Consider the following 15335-nt stretch of genomic DNA (forward strand, 5'->3'; position numbering starts at 1 on the left):
GGCCTCTACACCATCAGCCATGTGAATTTGGAACATTAAAAACAGCACATAAGTTTGGAACTGTCCACAAGAACTTGATGCACAGCCTTGAAGATTTATCATTGAAAGCTCGCTATTTGTTTTTGTTTTTATATTCTTAATGGTTGATTAAAGTTATTACCTGCTCCTGAACAAGTTAAGATGTACATTCAAGAGAGTGACTATTGAATTACATTCATGTATATTCTGCTTTGATGCTTTATTTTATATTCAGCATGGAGGTGAGAAGGGTGGTGATTGTGATGGTGATGATGATGATGCCAATGCCATAGTGCTGACAACACACATTTTAAAACTGTTATGTCTTCCTCTTTGTTAATATTATAAAACCTTGCCTAAAGCTTTTTTTTCCTATATGAAGGAATAATTTTTCTGTATGAGAGACTGCTTTTCTCAGGGATCTTTATATTATAACAACATTGTAACAGACAGCTCTTTCACAGGATAATAAACCTCAAGTTGGAGCAAGGCCATCTTGGGAAGAAAATTGTTTCTTGTGATAAAGATGTACAGTCAACAAGTGACATATAATCTGGTGCCTTTAACAGTCAGATCATTTGTATTTTGATATTGTATGCTGACGTTAACCAGTTCTTCTGTTCATTTAGGAAAAAAATTGGAGAAAGTCTTTAATAACAACTCTTCTATTTTTCTTTGGAGCAGTGTGTGTAGATTTATTTACACAATGAATCAACAAATCTACATATGCACATATGAACTACAGCTAGCAAAAGTGGGAACAAGTGGATGCATTTCAGAGTCCATCTAAAATCATTTTAAATGCATTATTATTTTGTAATGAACTGGCTCAAATATCCTCTGCTCTTAGTTGCTGTCTACATCAAATGTGCATTCACTTTTTTGGCTACTATCTGTCCCCTACAAGAATAAAATAAAGGAAAAGTTTTCTTCAGAACATCTATGAATCTTGAAGGAATAAAAAAGACTGCCAGGACTATAATGGGGAAAGAAAGAACTGCTCATCTCTTGAAATGGATGGAACACCAGAAACATTTAAATCCTGCCACACAGAGTAACAAGGTTACTTGGAAGTCACTTACTAGGCTAATGAGTAGAGTTGGCAGAACAAAAGTGAACCCAAGAAAATGGACTTTTTACACTGACAGCCCTTTGCAAGTGCAGAGAGAAACAGGCAACTTCACATTAGAGATGGGCATCAACCAGAAAAATGACAAATCAAGGCTGTTCATGGCTTTGAACCATGAACTACCCCCAAACCCTGGAAAAAATTGGTTTGTGATTTGGGTTTTTTGTTTGGTTGTTTGTTTTTTGCTTTGTGGCTGGAGAGAGGGGAATCTAACACCCCCAACCCCTGCCCCCGTTACTTCCCTATCTGCTCCTGCTGTCTCCTCCTCTGCCCACTATCTTCAGAGACAGCAGGCTGCTGTCACTTCCAGGAGCTGGGCCACTGTTTCTGCACATACGCTGGCCTTTCACCTAATAGCTAGCCTGGTTCATAGTTTTTTCAGGGTCATAGTTTAGTTCATACCCATCTCTACTTCAAACCTGTGTCAGTGTATTCCATACCTCTCAACATGTACAATGGAAGACTTGATGTTAGCTATCCCAGATATTTTTATGTTATTGGGCAAAAACTATCTGATATATTTATTATTTGTGCTGTCGTGCTCCTGATGTGAACAAAGAAAGAAGCTTCTTGCTGGACTCTGGAAACAACTGATTCTAAACAATCCCTGCTCATCCAATGATGAGTTCTCATTCATACAAACCATTTGGAAACTCTTTCTAAATAAAAATCTTCTCTTTATTGTTATTGTAAACAGGATTAGCCGCAGTAAAAGTTAAACAATAAATAAATAGAAAAATAACTGGAGTTTTCAAATTGTTAGGCTTATTTCTCATGCTGCATTCATTCATTTATTTTTCATTCATTATTCCACACTTTAGTTAATGCTTACCGATCAATAATGGCACACATATCAATGCTGACATTGGCAAAACTTCCCAGCTTTCCTTGCTCTACTGCATGCAAATCCACCAGTTGATCATCCACATGAATAAGCTGCATGCAGCCTTGGAATGATTGCTGGAGGAAACCTGTATTAAAAAATAATAATTGAGGGGGGGGGAGAGAATATATGTTAAGCAGATGCTTTGAGTGAAACCTTTTTAGTAGCCCATAAAGATGTATCTTCTTTGCCAAAATACCTCACTAAAATCAGCACTATTGTAAAAGAAAAGAAAAGAAAAAAGAATAGAAATAAGAAGAGAGAAGATGATTCTTGTGGTACACTTACTAGTCAATGCAAAAATTTTGACTTAAAATGCAAACTCACTAGAAATTGTGCAAACACACAATATATCCACTCAAAATGCAAACACACTAGATATCCACTACACCAGCATTATATGGGATCTTCATTATGCTCTTTATTCAGTTAAAAAATTACTATATGCAGCCATTTTGTAAGATGGCTGCCACAACCAAATTTGAGATGATCCAATAGATAGTTCAGTTCAAAATTTGTTATCCTATATCTCTTCTGAATTTTGTACTTTTATCAAAATTATGAGACACTCTGATGATGTGCAAAACACAATCCTAAAGAACAAACTTTAAAGATACCCTACCTTTCCTTTTCAAGTGACAATAAGTAAGAAGAAGGGCTAATTATATAAGAGCTATAGAAACAGTAATCATGAGTGTTCAGGAAGAAAAACAAAGTTAATATTCAATTAGATGATAAATAATTGCTACATTTCTGGTGTATTTCTCCTCATGGAGAATTTACACTTTGAAATATATTAATATGTAGTCAAAAGGAAAGTGGTAGAGAGAGAAACAAGAGGTTAAATTTACTAATCAGCAGTAGTTAGTCTGAAGCTATATACTTGACTGTCAATCGCACAACTTCTCTGCCTTTTCCTGCCCTAAGCAACCAGCCAATCAGGAGCTGTGTGCTGTCTGACAGTTCTGAAAGCATGATCTGCTACCAGGGTAACTATAGAAACAAACTGCACTGGAGCAAGGAGGAGAGAGGAAGGGAGGAGAAAAGGGAGAGTGAAAATTGAAGGAGAGCACATTGATTTTCTAAGTTTGTTCTGTCATCCAGCCTACCACAATGGCATCCATCGAGCAGAAGGCAGGGTTACCAAGCCATAACACCACACATGAGCAGATACTCAAGGAAGAAGAGGTAGGACTTGGGATTGTAGTGTGAATAAGAGTATGAGGGAGCAGATATGGCATCTACCAATTGTGTGGAAGCAGCAGCTTGATTCTGAGGATGGCATGCCATATAAAAGGACAAAAGGCAAAGAAATGTGATTTTAAGACAGCCATTCTCAATGGAACATCTGAATGGGACACAGATGGAAAACGATTCTTCACATACTACCATATAAGGTTCATTGTGCAACTTATACAACCCTGATTCAGCCTATATTTCTTCTGATATTGTGTTTTATGGCCATGGCCAAAAAAAGGTTCAAAGTGGCTGCTCTGCCACTAAGATGACTGTAGCTTGTTTACATATGGCAATGAGCTCAGTAAAATTTGCCAAAGTCCAAGTCTGAATATTTTACAAAAAGAGCTGCACAACTTTCCTTTCTAGTTTTGTATTTGACAGCCAAGTTTAATTAATGGCAGAAAAGAATAATTTAATTGGCATTTTCGGTTTTACTGCATGCTTTTCATTTAACATTTACCTTTCTTAAGCCCTTTGGAAGTGCTGTGCTGGAAACTGAACTAGCTAAATTATGGTTAGATCCCTGAGATTACTGGAACGCCTCTGAGGCACATCAATTGCTGAATTAAAAAGAAATTTCTACACATTTTCATAAAAGCTGTGCACAAACAACTTTTTGAAATTCTCCACCTGTTTAAGGGAAGAGGAGTGGGAGGGGAAATTTCAAATTTTGCAAGGCAAGGTGAAATTCTGAAAAAGTTTCTCAGAGGCAGAGTCCAATTTTTTTGGCATTTTAAAATTTTTCCCAATTTTATTTTCTTTTTTTGCACAGCCAATTCACATGGCAACAATAGCAAACATGTCATCTGCCTAGTCACCATTTTGCATCCTCCATAACCCTCTACATAATGTTATTCTAGGGCACAGTGGCAATGATGGTGAGGACCCAGAAAGAAAAAGAAAAAGTACAATGGCCTTATATTTCTAGCACAGTAACACTAGAACAAAACAAAATTTAAAAAGATTTTAAAAAACCAAATACATGTTTCATTTTAAAGAACTGTATGCTGACAAAGTTTGGTTCAACACTTGTTATTCTTCAGTGTTTCATGCCTTCCTCAGCCCTTCCAAATATAACATTTCTGAACAGTCACTGTGCATACATTTTCTTCCTACTTCTGATAATTCAGCTGCTTCCTTTTAATCCCTATAGTGGGAATTAAGGAAGATAGTATTCATCCAGCTTTGGAAAAGGTGTGCCATAAACTGGAGGACATTTTTGGGTCCTTGCCTTTGATTGAAGTATGGTGAGTTTGAAGGCTACTGGCTGCCACAGAGGTAACTGCACCATCAACAAGATATGCACATTGTCTCCTCAGCTATCTCACAAGTAATGTATGCAGGGTAGTCTTGAATCTCACCCATGAGATATTTTCAAAACGTCTCTGCCTTCAAAATAACAATCTACATAGATAAAATACTTACAAATAGCATGGAAAACAAATTTAAATATCAATATACCAAAGGAAGTATGGATGGAAATATGGACCAGTTAACTTTATAAATCAATATCAGCTAGAGCAAAAGAAATGGTTTTAACAGTAGTCCATTAATGGCATTTGTGCCCCACAAAACTACACAAAATTAATTGAGAAATTCCAGAAATGCTGGAGAAATTGTGGAAAGAAGGGCACATTAGAACATATGTGGATTTCTCATCCCAAAATAGAAGCATACTGGCAGGAAATAATTAACTGGATAGAAGCCCTGACAATCAAAGAATGATCATAAATGAAACTTTATTATTATTCTCATTATTCACCACAGGAAAGGAGAAACTATCTCATTTTTTAATGAGAGTTAATTGTGAATCTTATTGTAGCAGCAAGATGTGAAATCACACAAAGTTGGAGAAATGCCCAAGACTTCTCATTAAAAAGATTTAGGAACAGAATTTGGCAAATAGTTTTGATAGGAAAACTTGCCAATCAGGCCAGAATATATAGAGGGGAAATTTAAAAAAGAAAAGAAAGAAAAACAATAAATTTATGAAAACCTGACAACCTTTATTAACATATACAGTAGTACTAAGTCAAATAAAGAGGAACATGCTATGGGAAATAATTTGGATTGTTGGTCTGTAATCTTTAAGGAGAATAAAGTTAGAATGTGAAACTAGCAGGTGCACAGATAAGGTAGTGAATTATTGTATAAGATGATTATATTGTATTATAATTTAAGTTGCTTTGCTATGTCATGGTTGCCATGAAATACATGGCTGTTAAGTGATAAAAAAAGGCAGTACTTACATAATAATGCATATCTGCCCAAACCTAAGTCTGCTGATTTCAGTGAGGCATTACTGTCATTCTCAGTGCATCCTGATTTTCACTTTTAGTGGAATTCAGATGCCTTTAGATTTCTCTAGATACGTTTATATATATGTATATGTGTGTGTGTGTGTGTGTGTGTGTGTGTGTGTGTGTGTGTGTGTATATGTGTGTGTGTGTGTGTGTGTGTGTGTGTGTGTGTGTAGAGAGAGAGAGAGAGAGAGAGTCAATTTTTTATTAATTGATTATTGTTGATTATTATAAAATTCTAATCCTATGAGTTGCCTTGGGCCCCCTGTAAACAAACAAACAAACATTTTTAAATGATATTCCTACATATGTTTCGCCAGGCCAGCAATCTGGTGAACTTTACCACATCATACAATCAGGTGCTATTAATGATAGGTCTCTTACCACTCAGAGTGGCCTTGGCAGCCAGATGAGTGGTATACAAATTAAGTAAGTAGGTAAGTAAGTAAGTAAGTAAGTAAGTAAGTAAGTAAGTAAGTAAGTAAGTAAGTAAGTAAGTAAGTGAATGAATGAATGAATGAATGAATGAATGAATGAATGAATGAATGAATGAATGAAATGATTGCATGGGTATTGCCTTCCATTTAGAAATATCAGTCATTCTGTCAGGGCTTAGAAAAGTTACTATTAAAGATTTCAACTCCCACAATCCCTAATTAGTATGGCTATTGGCCATTTTGTTCAATCTTTAAACATAGTGCACAAAATAAAAATCTTAGGGATTGATGTATTATATAAGAAAGAACTTATAGTTTCCTATTCTTACCAGGGTAGGAGTCTCATATTTTCCTGGTATATTAATTATATTTTATTCCATTTCAGATGTTAGAGAAAGTTCAGGATTTTGTTAAACTGCTCAAAAGGTAAATAGATTTTAAAATTCTGTATTCAAACTGTGCACTATAGTGGCTAATAGCTGCTTTTCTTTCTAGAAATACAAAGCCTCAGGTGCAGCAAAGGTTTTGACACCCAGCTGAAAATGGAGATAGAAGGGAAAACCTCAGCTTGATGATAAACACAAAAATCTTCCAGTCCAATGGCCTGATTTAAGTCAGCTTCTGTGTTGGGTTTGAAAACCACATGAGAGCTTGTCTGTAGCATGCAGATAAGAACCATTTATCTGGAATGAATGGCAAATGATTATCAGCAAATTTATGATTGCTGCTGTTGCTTATTACTCATTGTTTACTTATGGACTTAAATCATGACATATTACCCCCCCCCCCAGAAAGACAATATGAAAAATAAACATTACCTCCTCATTTTAAAAATGAGGACACAGTGGATTGCATAAATCCTCCAAGAAGTGAAAGGAAGACCAATTCGAATCTCATAGTCATTCTGACCTGCAAGATATCTTTCTAGCTTTGTTTATTGATTTATAACAACATTTGCACAAAACTTCTACCATGGACTTGTGACACAAATGTGTAAAAGTATTAAAAACGGAAAACAAGGAAAAACAAAAGACAAAACTATTTTGAATAATTTTATACTGCTTTTCTCCTATAAAAGGATCCAAGGAGGACCCAAATAAAACAAAAACAGTGCTAGAAAACACAATGTGCAACAATGTCAGAATACAACAGATCTTAGTGCCAGGACATTTTAAGTTTTTTAAAAAGTAAGTGGCTGGTAATATGAATACTTTTCTTGTGTCCTAAAGAGTACAAGTTCTGTACCTGGGGACCTGAATTCATAGAATCATTCAGTTGGAAGGGGCCAACAAGGCCATCAAATCCAACCCCCTGCTCAACGCAAGAATACAGTCAAAGCATATCTGTCAGGTGATTATCCAAGTTTTTCTTGAATGCCTCCAGTGTTGGAGCACTCACCAACTCCCGATGTAACTAGTTCAACTGTCGTACTGCTCTAACAGCGAGGAAGTTTTTCTTAATATTGAACCAAAATCTGGCTTCCTTTAACTTAAGCCCATTGTTGTGTGTCCTGCACTTTGGGATGATCGAGAACGGATCCTGCCCCTCCTCTGTATGACAGCTTTTCAAAATAAATAAATAAATAAAAAATAAATAAAAAAATAAAATATTTGAAAAGTGCTATAATATCACCCCTCAGTATTCTTTTCTCAAGGCTAAACATGCCCAATTCTTTCCGCTTTTCCTCATAATGCTTGGTTTCCAGCCCCCTGATCATCCTTGTTTCCCTCCTCTGAACTTGTTCCAATTTGTTAGCATCCTTCTTGAAGTGTGGTGTCCAGAAGTGGACACAATATTCAAGTGAGGCCTAACCAGCACTGAATAGAGGGGGACTAGCACCTTGTGGGATTTGGAAACTATACTTCTATTAATGCAGCCTAAAATAGCATTAACCAGTTTTTTTGTAGCCACATCACACTGTTGGCTCATATTTAGCTTGTGATCTACAATAATTCCAAGATCCTTCTCACTCGTAGTTTTGCTGAGCCAGGTATCCCCCATCTTGTAACTCTGCAATTGGTTTCTTTTTCTGAGGTGAAGTACTTTGCACTTATCCCTGTTGAATTTCATTCTGTTTCTTTCAGCCCAGTGCTCCATCCTATCAAGGTCATTTTTAATTTTGTTTCTGTCTTCTAGGGTATTAGCTATTCTACCTAATTTTGTATCATCTGCAAATTTGACAAGCACTCCCTGCACTCCCTCATACAAGTCATTAATAAAGATATTGAAAAGCACCAGGCCCAGGACTGAGCCCTGGAGTACTCCACTTGTGACCTCCTCTCAGTTAAAGAAGGACCCATTAATCATCACCCTCTGAGTACAATTCTGTAGCAAACGGTGTACGAGTATCCACCTGACACTTGATCTATCCAGCCCACACCTAGTTAGCGTGCTAATCAGAATATCATGGGGCACTTTGTCAAAAGCTTTGCTGAAGTCAAGATATACTATGTCTACAACATTCCCTCTGGGAAGGTTGTAGAAGTTCCCCAGGGAGGCGACCTGATCAAAAAAATGAGATCAAATTAGTTTGGCAGGATTTGTTCTTGACAAATCCGTGTTGGCTTGTAGTTATTACTGCATTGTTTTCTAGGTGCTTGCACAATGACTGCTTTACGATCTGTTCCAGAATTTTGCCTGGGATTGATGTCAGGCTGACTGGCCTGTAGTTCCCAGGCTTTGCTTTTTTTTTTTTTTTTTTTTTTTTTTGCTCTTTTTGAAGATAGGGGCAACATTAGCCCTCATCCAATCCTCTGGCACATCTCCCATTTCCCATGATTTCAAGAAAATAATGGATAGCAGTTCCGAGAGTTCTTCAGTCAGTTCCTTCAGTACTCTCAGATGCAGTTCATCTGGTCCTGGAGATTTGAACTCGTTCAAGGTGGTAAGGTAGTCCTTGACTACTTGTTTATCTATCTCCAGATACAAGCCTGTCTCCCCCACTTGCACTTCCAGTTTGTTTAGAAGTTCATAGTCTGTCTTATGGGAAAAGACTGAACTAAAATAGGAATTGAGCATCTCTGCCTTTTCTTTGTCCTCTGTTATCATTTTCCCATCTCCATTGTGGAGCTTTGCCACTATGACTTTTGCTACTCACATACCTGAAGAATGTTTTTATATCACTTTTAGTGTCCCTAGCTTACCTCAGGTCATTCTCAGCTTTTGCCCTCCTAATGCCATCCCTGCATTTCCTTGCTACTTGTCTGTACTCATCCTTGGTGGCTTGGCTTTCCACTTCCTGTATATGTCTTTTTTGGTTTTTAGGTCCTCCCTGGTTTTGGTTTTTAGGTCCTCCCTGGGATTTTTGTGAAGTCACACTGGCCTTTTTTGCATCCCTCACCTTTTTTTTCTTGTTGGAATTGTTGTAGTTGTGCCTCTAGAATTTCTTTTTTAGAAGCTCCCACCCTTCTTGATTATGATCTCCTGCCATGGGACCTTACCTATACTTTTTCTGAGATTATTAAAATTGGCTTTTTTAAAATCCAGCAGAAGTGTGTGGCTAACAATAGATGTTATAGATGAAAACAAAATAAAATTTAAAAAGACAAAAACATGGTGGCACTTTAAAAACTAACATATATTTTTAATGCAAGCTTTGTCAACAAGTCCACTTCATCAGAAATACTTCTCCATGAACCACAGAATCATAGAATCATAGAATAGTAAAGTTAGAAGGGGCCAGGTTTCCCCCTTTTTGCCCTCCTCTGAACTTGTTCCAATTTGTTAGCATCTTTCTTGAGGTCTAACCAGCGCTGAATAGAGGGCGACTAGCACCTTGTGGGATTTGGAAACTATTCTTCTATTAATGCAGCCTAAAATAGCATTAGCCTTTTTTGTAGCCACATCACACTTCTTTTCTGAGATGCAATACTTTGCACTTAACCCTGCTGAATTTCATTCTGATGCTTTCGGCCCAACTTGTAGGATAGATTAAGGAAATCATACTATTGGTGACTTGGTATCATTGCTGCATAAGTAGGGAAGCTCTAGTTGCTAAGAAGATATCAGAAAAACTGAAGCAGACCTTAAATGAATCAGCCAAAATTGTCAGTTTTATTAAAAAAAAAAAGCATATCACTGAACTCAAGACTTTTTGAACAGCTTTGTAAAGATATGGACAGTAAACACCAACTACATTTGCTGCACTGTGAAGTTCTTTGGCTATAACAAGGCAAAGTTTTGTTTCTAGAACTATTGAAGTATTGATCCTTTTGTAATGACATACTCATGCAAAAATGATTCTTTGCCATAGTTTATCCTAAAAATAAGTTTAGAAACCATTTTAAAAATGTAGTCAGAACACAGAATACAAGTTTAAGCCTGATATAAAAAGGCTTGTAACTGAAAGCACCAGCCTTCTCATTAATTATATGTATATATGTTTCCTTTATTCCCACCCAACTTTTATTCAATGAGATACAACTTTGTACAAATTATATACATGACATTTTCTAGCTTTCATTTTCAAGTGACGTTTTGTATGTGTGTTATACTGATAATTTTTTGTGCTTGTAATTTCAGTTTCTCCAGCAAGAATTAGATACTACTACTACTACTGCTGCTGCTACTACTACTACTACTACTACTGTTGTTGTTGTTGTTGTTGTTTGTTTTTGTTGTTGTTGTTGTTAAAAATACCAGGCACAGTTAATATAAATTATTGAAAAAATTACTGGTATTATATAACAGATACAAGTCTTAACCAAAAACCTAAGTATCTGTTAAATATTGGCACAATATGTATGCTGTTCCTAATATTGCCATTCTTTGTAGCTCTGATGCTGTTATTTTTGAAATCTGTAACTGCTTATAATACTGTTTGAAATAAGAGGAATGTTTCATCCAGAAGCAACATGTTTCGTTTGCTAGATATTTGTCTTTTGTTAGTTTTTCCAGTTCTTTATTTTTGATTCTGGCCTCCTCTGGAATTGCAATGTCAATAATCCAGACATTTCTTCATTCCATTACTACTATGTCTGGTGTGTTATGTTCAAGATATCTGTTAGTTTGGATCTGGAATTTCTTCAAGATTTAGACTTTGTCATTTTCTGACACTATCTCTGCCTGATGTTCCCATGGGTTCTTGGAGGCTGGCAATTTATATTTTTTGCATAATGACCACAGCTCTAATTTTGCCACTCTATCGTGTCTTATTTTGGAATCTATTTTTGCAATCTTTAGATATTCACAGATGAAGTCTGACACAGTTTAATCTTTTCCTTGGCAGTGTCAACATTTGCTGTTAGCACTAATTTCTTGAAACTTAGCTTTCATCACATTGGTTTGGAGTGTTTGTTCTTTTGCAACAAAAATCTTTATTTTCAACTCTGGCATTCCCTAGAATTGCAATGTGATGAAGTGTATTTTTCTAATTAGAGATGGGTTATGTAGTCATGTTTTAACCATAGAGAAATCCATTTTGAGTCTGACACAGGCTAAGTTCTGGAAAATTACTAGTAGTTACTTTCAGCGTCATGTCGCCAAGCTTATCGCTGCAGCTGGAGAGAAAAACACAGCAGAGTCAAAATATCTCTAACCTGAATTATAAACAATTCTTTGGTGTTGGTGGGAAAGTAGGGCGTACCCTATGCTAATTCTTTCCTTCGTGATTGGTCGAATATGTCAGGAAGGGGCAGGTTGGAGAAATTTACAAGAGGTTAGAAAAAGGAACTCTGAGAGAGAGAGAAGGGAAGAAGAGAGTTTTGGGTATCTGAAAATATGCCGTTGAATATCTTTGATCCAGACGAAAGAACCTGATTTAACAATATGGACTGCGTAAGAATATCGTGTGTTTTCCTTAGTTTATAGTTTAGATTTTCTTTTGTTCAATAGTTAATTTTTATAGAAGGTGCTGAAACGTTATGCTGTTGCTTAGAAATGAAACTGTAGAGAAATGTTTTCTTTGTTCACTTAAATAAACTCATGTTGTTTAATAATTGGCCTTTCTAGTCCTTTGAACAGAACAGTTTCCCTATAGATAATGAATTTGGCCTTACGTTACCAAAACTGAGTCATTGAACAGTAAAGATACGGTATTAGGTGGTTTCTTTTTAGTAAAATCGAAACAGACTTAAATGCAGGTTTTCCAAGAGTTCATGTCCCGGAACTGTGTTTGACTCAAGCAGTTAACTTCAATCGGGAGTGAAGGAAGCCTGGATTTTCCTGTTTCGTGGTTTTTGCTCTCATTTATGAGACCAATAACTGACAATCCAGACATTTCTTAGTTCCATTATTACTATGTCTGGTGTGTTGTGTTCAGGATATCTATTAGTTTGGATCCAGAAATCCCACAAGATCTTGACTTCCTCATTTTCTGACACTTTCTCTACTGAATGTATCATGTATAATTTTGTAATCTGTGCAGTCTTTGGACATTCACAGATGAGGAGTGACAGTTTCATCTTTATCTTGGCAGAGTCGACATTTGCTGTTAGCACTAACTCCTTGGATCTTAACATTCATCATGTTGGTTTGGAGTGCTTGTTCTAATGCAGCAAAAATCAAGCCTTTGGTGTCTTTCTTTAGGGTCCCCTTAGCCATGTCCATGTTGAATTATGATCATGCTTTCCATCTATATTTCTCAGATGTTATCCATGTAATGGTTTATTTTTCCAGCTGTTTAATTTCTTTTCAAATTGTTGTTTCTTATATTGAGCCTTTGTTTCTGAGGTTTTCAAAATATTCTCCATTTTCACTGCTTTCAGTAATCTTTCTCTGCTTGTACTGATATAATCATTTAGGCTCCTTTTTTTCTTTCTCTACTACCTTCTGTATTTGCAGTACTCCACATGCCTCCAATTTTTCATGGTAAATATAATCTGTCTACATTGCTTTTTGGATGTCGTGTGTGATGTATGTTCATTAGTTTCTGTGTTTTTCAATCCAATTATTCTAATTCGTTTTGAGTCCAATCTATTCTTCCATCTGGATATTACTGGAATGGCCCATTTGTTTATGGCTTTGATTGTATTTCCCTGATTTAATTTTGATTTTAAAATTTTCTGCAGTCTTTTGATATATTCTCTTTCTGTCAGTTCTTTAACTTCTGTGTGCATGATGTTGTCTGCTTCTAGTATTCCAAAGTATTTATAATTTTCATCACTTGAGAGTGATTTAATAATATTGCCTTTTTAAACTCTATTCCATCTAGGTTTTGGATCTTGCCACGGTGTATAGACAGAGCTGTACATTTGTCAACTCCAGATTTCATTTGGATATCTTCACTAAATATTTGCACTGTGTTTAGCAGTGATTGTATATCTGTGGAACGTTTCTCCTGTAGTTGTAGGTAATCCATGTACAAAAGATTATTGGTTTTTCGATCTTGTTGTGAAATACAGTAGCCCAATCCAGTTTTATTTAAAATTATTGACATGGCGATTGTTAGAGTTACATTTTGCAAATAGCATTTCTGCTCAGTAAAGTTACAAGAGGGAAAGATAGGCAGGTGAGATTAATAAGTTTAACTGAGCTTGAGAAATGCTGAGTGCGTCTGAGTAAAATCAGTATAAAAGAAGCAGTAGCAGTAAGAGAAAACAGTAAAGAAAAAGGCTGATAGGAGAGAGTAAGAAGGAAAGAAGCAGCAACCAATGAAGGAGCAGCAGAATGAAGCAATGAAATGAAGATATACTGACAGTTGAAGTGAGAGGAGTCAGCACAGATATTTCCTCATGGGTGAGAGAAAATAGAAAAGAAACTGTTAAAGATGGTTGTTGTAGTTTTTTCAGACTCTTTGGCTGTGTTCTGAAGGTTGTTGTTCCTAATGTTTTGCCAGTCTCTGTGGCCTTCAGTGGACAGGAGTCAGAACTCTGTGCTCTGGTGCAGTTTGTGGGATAGTTGAGTATTTATAGTTGTGGGATTGGCTTTTGTCAGCTTGTTTTTTGTTGTGGGTGTATTGTTGTGAGAAGGGGGAGAGATTATCTGTCACTGTGATTGATGGGTATCGTTAGCTGGTCTTTTGTGTGCAGTGATCCAGTCCTTGTGGCTGGATAGAGTTCATTGACCTTTTGCAGGCTGTATTTTTCAGTGCTGGGAGCCAGCACTGTTTTAGACTTTCTTCTTTTTTGTTGAAGCTGTGCTGGTGTTTGTGGATTTCAATAGCTTTCTTGTGCAGTCTAACATAATGATTGCTGGTGTTGTCCAATACTTATGTCTTTTGAAATAGGATTTCATGTCCAGCTTGTTTTAGGGCATGTTCAGCTACTGCCGATTTTTCTGGTTGTTTTAGTCTGCAGCGTCTTTTATGTTCTTTGATTCTGGTGTGGATGCTGCATTTTGTGGTTCCAATATATACCTGGCCACAGCTGCAAGGTATCCGGTATACTCCTGCAGTGGTGAGGGGGTCACTTTTGTCCTTTGCTGACCGTAACATTTGTTGTATTTTTGTCCTCTCCAAAAAGCACAAAAGCTGATCCCACAGATCTCACAAACTGCACAAAAGCATAGACAGTTCTGACTCCTGTCCTCTGAAGATGCCGGCTACAGAGACTGGCAAAACGTTACAAAGAATAACCTTCAGAACACAGCCAAAGAGCCCGAAAAACCTACAACAACCATCAGATCCCAGCCATGAAAGCCTTCGAGAATACATTGAAACTGTTAAAGGATTGATGAGCCCTGAAATTCCAGAGGCTACAAGCAACTAATTTAAAAGCAAATAGAACAAGTAATAAGCAATGAAAAGCTGTTATACCTTTTGGGCTATGTAAAAAGTAATATTTAACTTACATGAATTAAATGTCAATCATGCTTTTGTAGAATAAATATCTTTATAAATAACTTTATTCAAGTTAAGACTCTCTGCTGTGCCATTCTGCACTTCAAAACATACAAATGGGACTACAAACCCCATCAGGGATTAGTGAGATGTTAAACAGCAGTACTGACAAAGAAGCCCCCTGAAATATTCCTCTTTTGATGTTAACTTCCCAAATTTCTTCACCATGGGCCATTAAGATGGATTTCCATTTTCCAATGTTTTTCTTGAGGAACTTCTGAATGTTTTTACTAATCCCAAACATTTTTAGGGAAGTGTTAATGCAGCTGTGTGGCAATGAGTCAAATAGTATTTTATAGTCTATCCAGGCCATGTTAAGGTTTGTTTTTTTGTCTTTGTGCATTCTTCAGGATCATTTTATCAATAAGCAGCTGATCTTTTGTGCCTTTTGACTTTTTAAAGTTCCCTTTCTATTCATTTGAATATAGGGAGTTTTCAGTATTTATATATTGATCTTGCAAATAAGTACTCCTGTGAGGAGCTTGAACGTTGTTGGAAGGCATGTAATTGGTCGATAATTACTGGGTTGATTGCCCTTTTGATTATCTTTTAT

General features: G+C 36.4%; 2 protein-coding genes across 6 annotated transcripts in view; one reads left to right on the forward strand and one right to left on the reverse strand.

Moving 5' to 3' along the window:
* CNTNAP2 (contactin associated protein 2) overlaps window positions 1-15335 on the reverse strand; it is a 2051986-nt gene that overhangs the window by 569861 nt on the left and 1466790 nt on the right. For all 3 annotated transcript variants that reach the window (XM_073002555.2, XM_078377431.1, XM_078377432.1), the window contains exon 10: window positions 1980-2118. In XM_073002555.2, the coding sequence (XP_072858656.2) occupies window positions 1980-2118 (139 nt within the window). The remainder of the gene's footprint in view (window positions 1-1979; window positions 2119-15335) is intronic.
* CFAP141 (cilia and flagella associated protein 141) overlaps window positions 2437-15335 on the forward strand; it is a 79477-nt gene continuing 66578 nt past the window's right edge. For 2 of the 3 annotated variants that reach the window (XM_078377435.1, XM_020814821.3), the window contains exons 1-2: window positions 2437-3218; window positions 6392-6432. In XM_078377435.1, coding sequence (XP_078233561.1) covers window positions 3144-3218; window positions 6392-6432 — 116 coding nt within the window. In that variant the 5' untranslated portion in view covers window positions 2437-3143. Of the gene's footprint in view, window positions 3428-6391; window positions 6433-15335 lie in introns of all 3 variants that reach the window. The other variant, XM_078377434.1, reaches the window with a different exon arrangement.

Source organism: Pogona vitticeps, chromosome 6, assembly GCF_051106095.1.
Source record: "Pogona vitticeps strain Pit_001003342236 chromosome 6, PviZW2.1, whole genome shotgun sequence".
Taxonomy (NCBI): domain Eukaryota; kingdom Metazoa; phylum Chordata; class Lepidosauria; order Squamata; family Agamidae; genus Pogona; species Pogona vitticeps.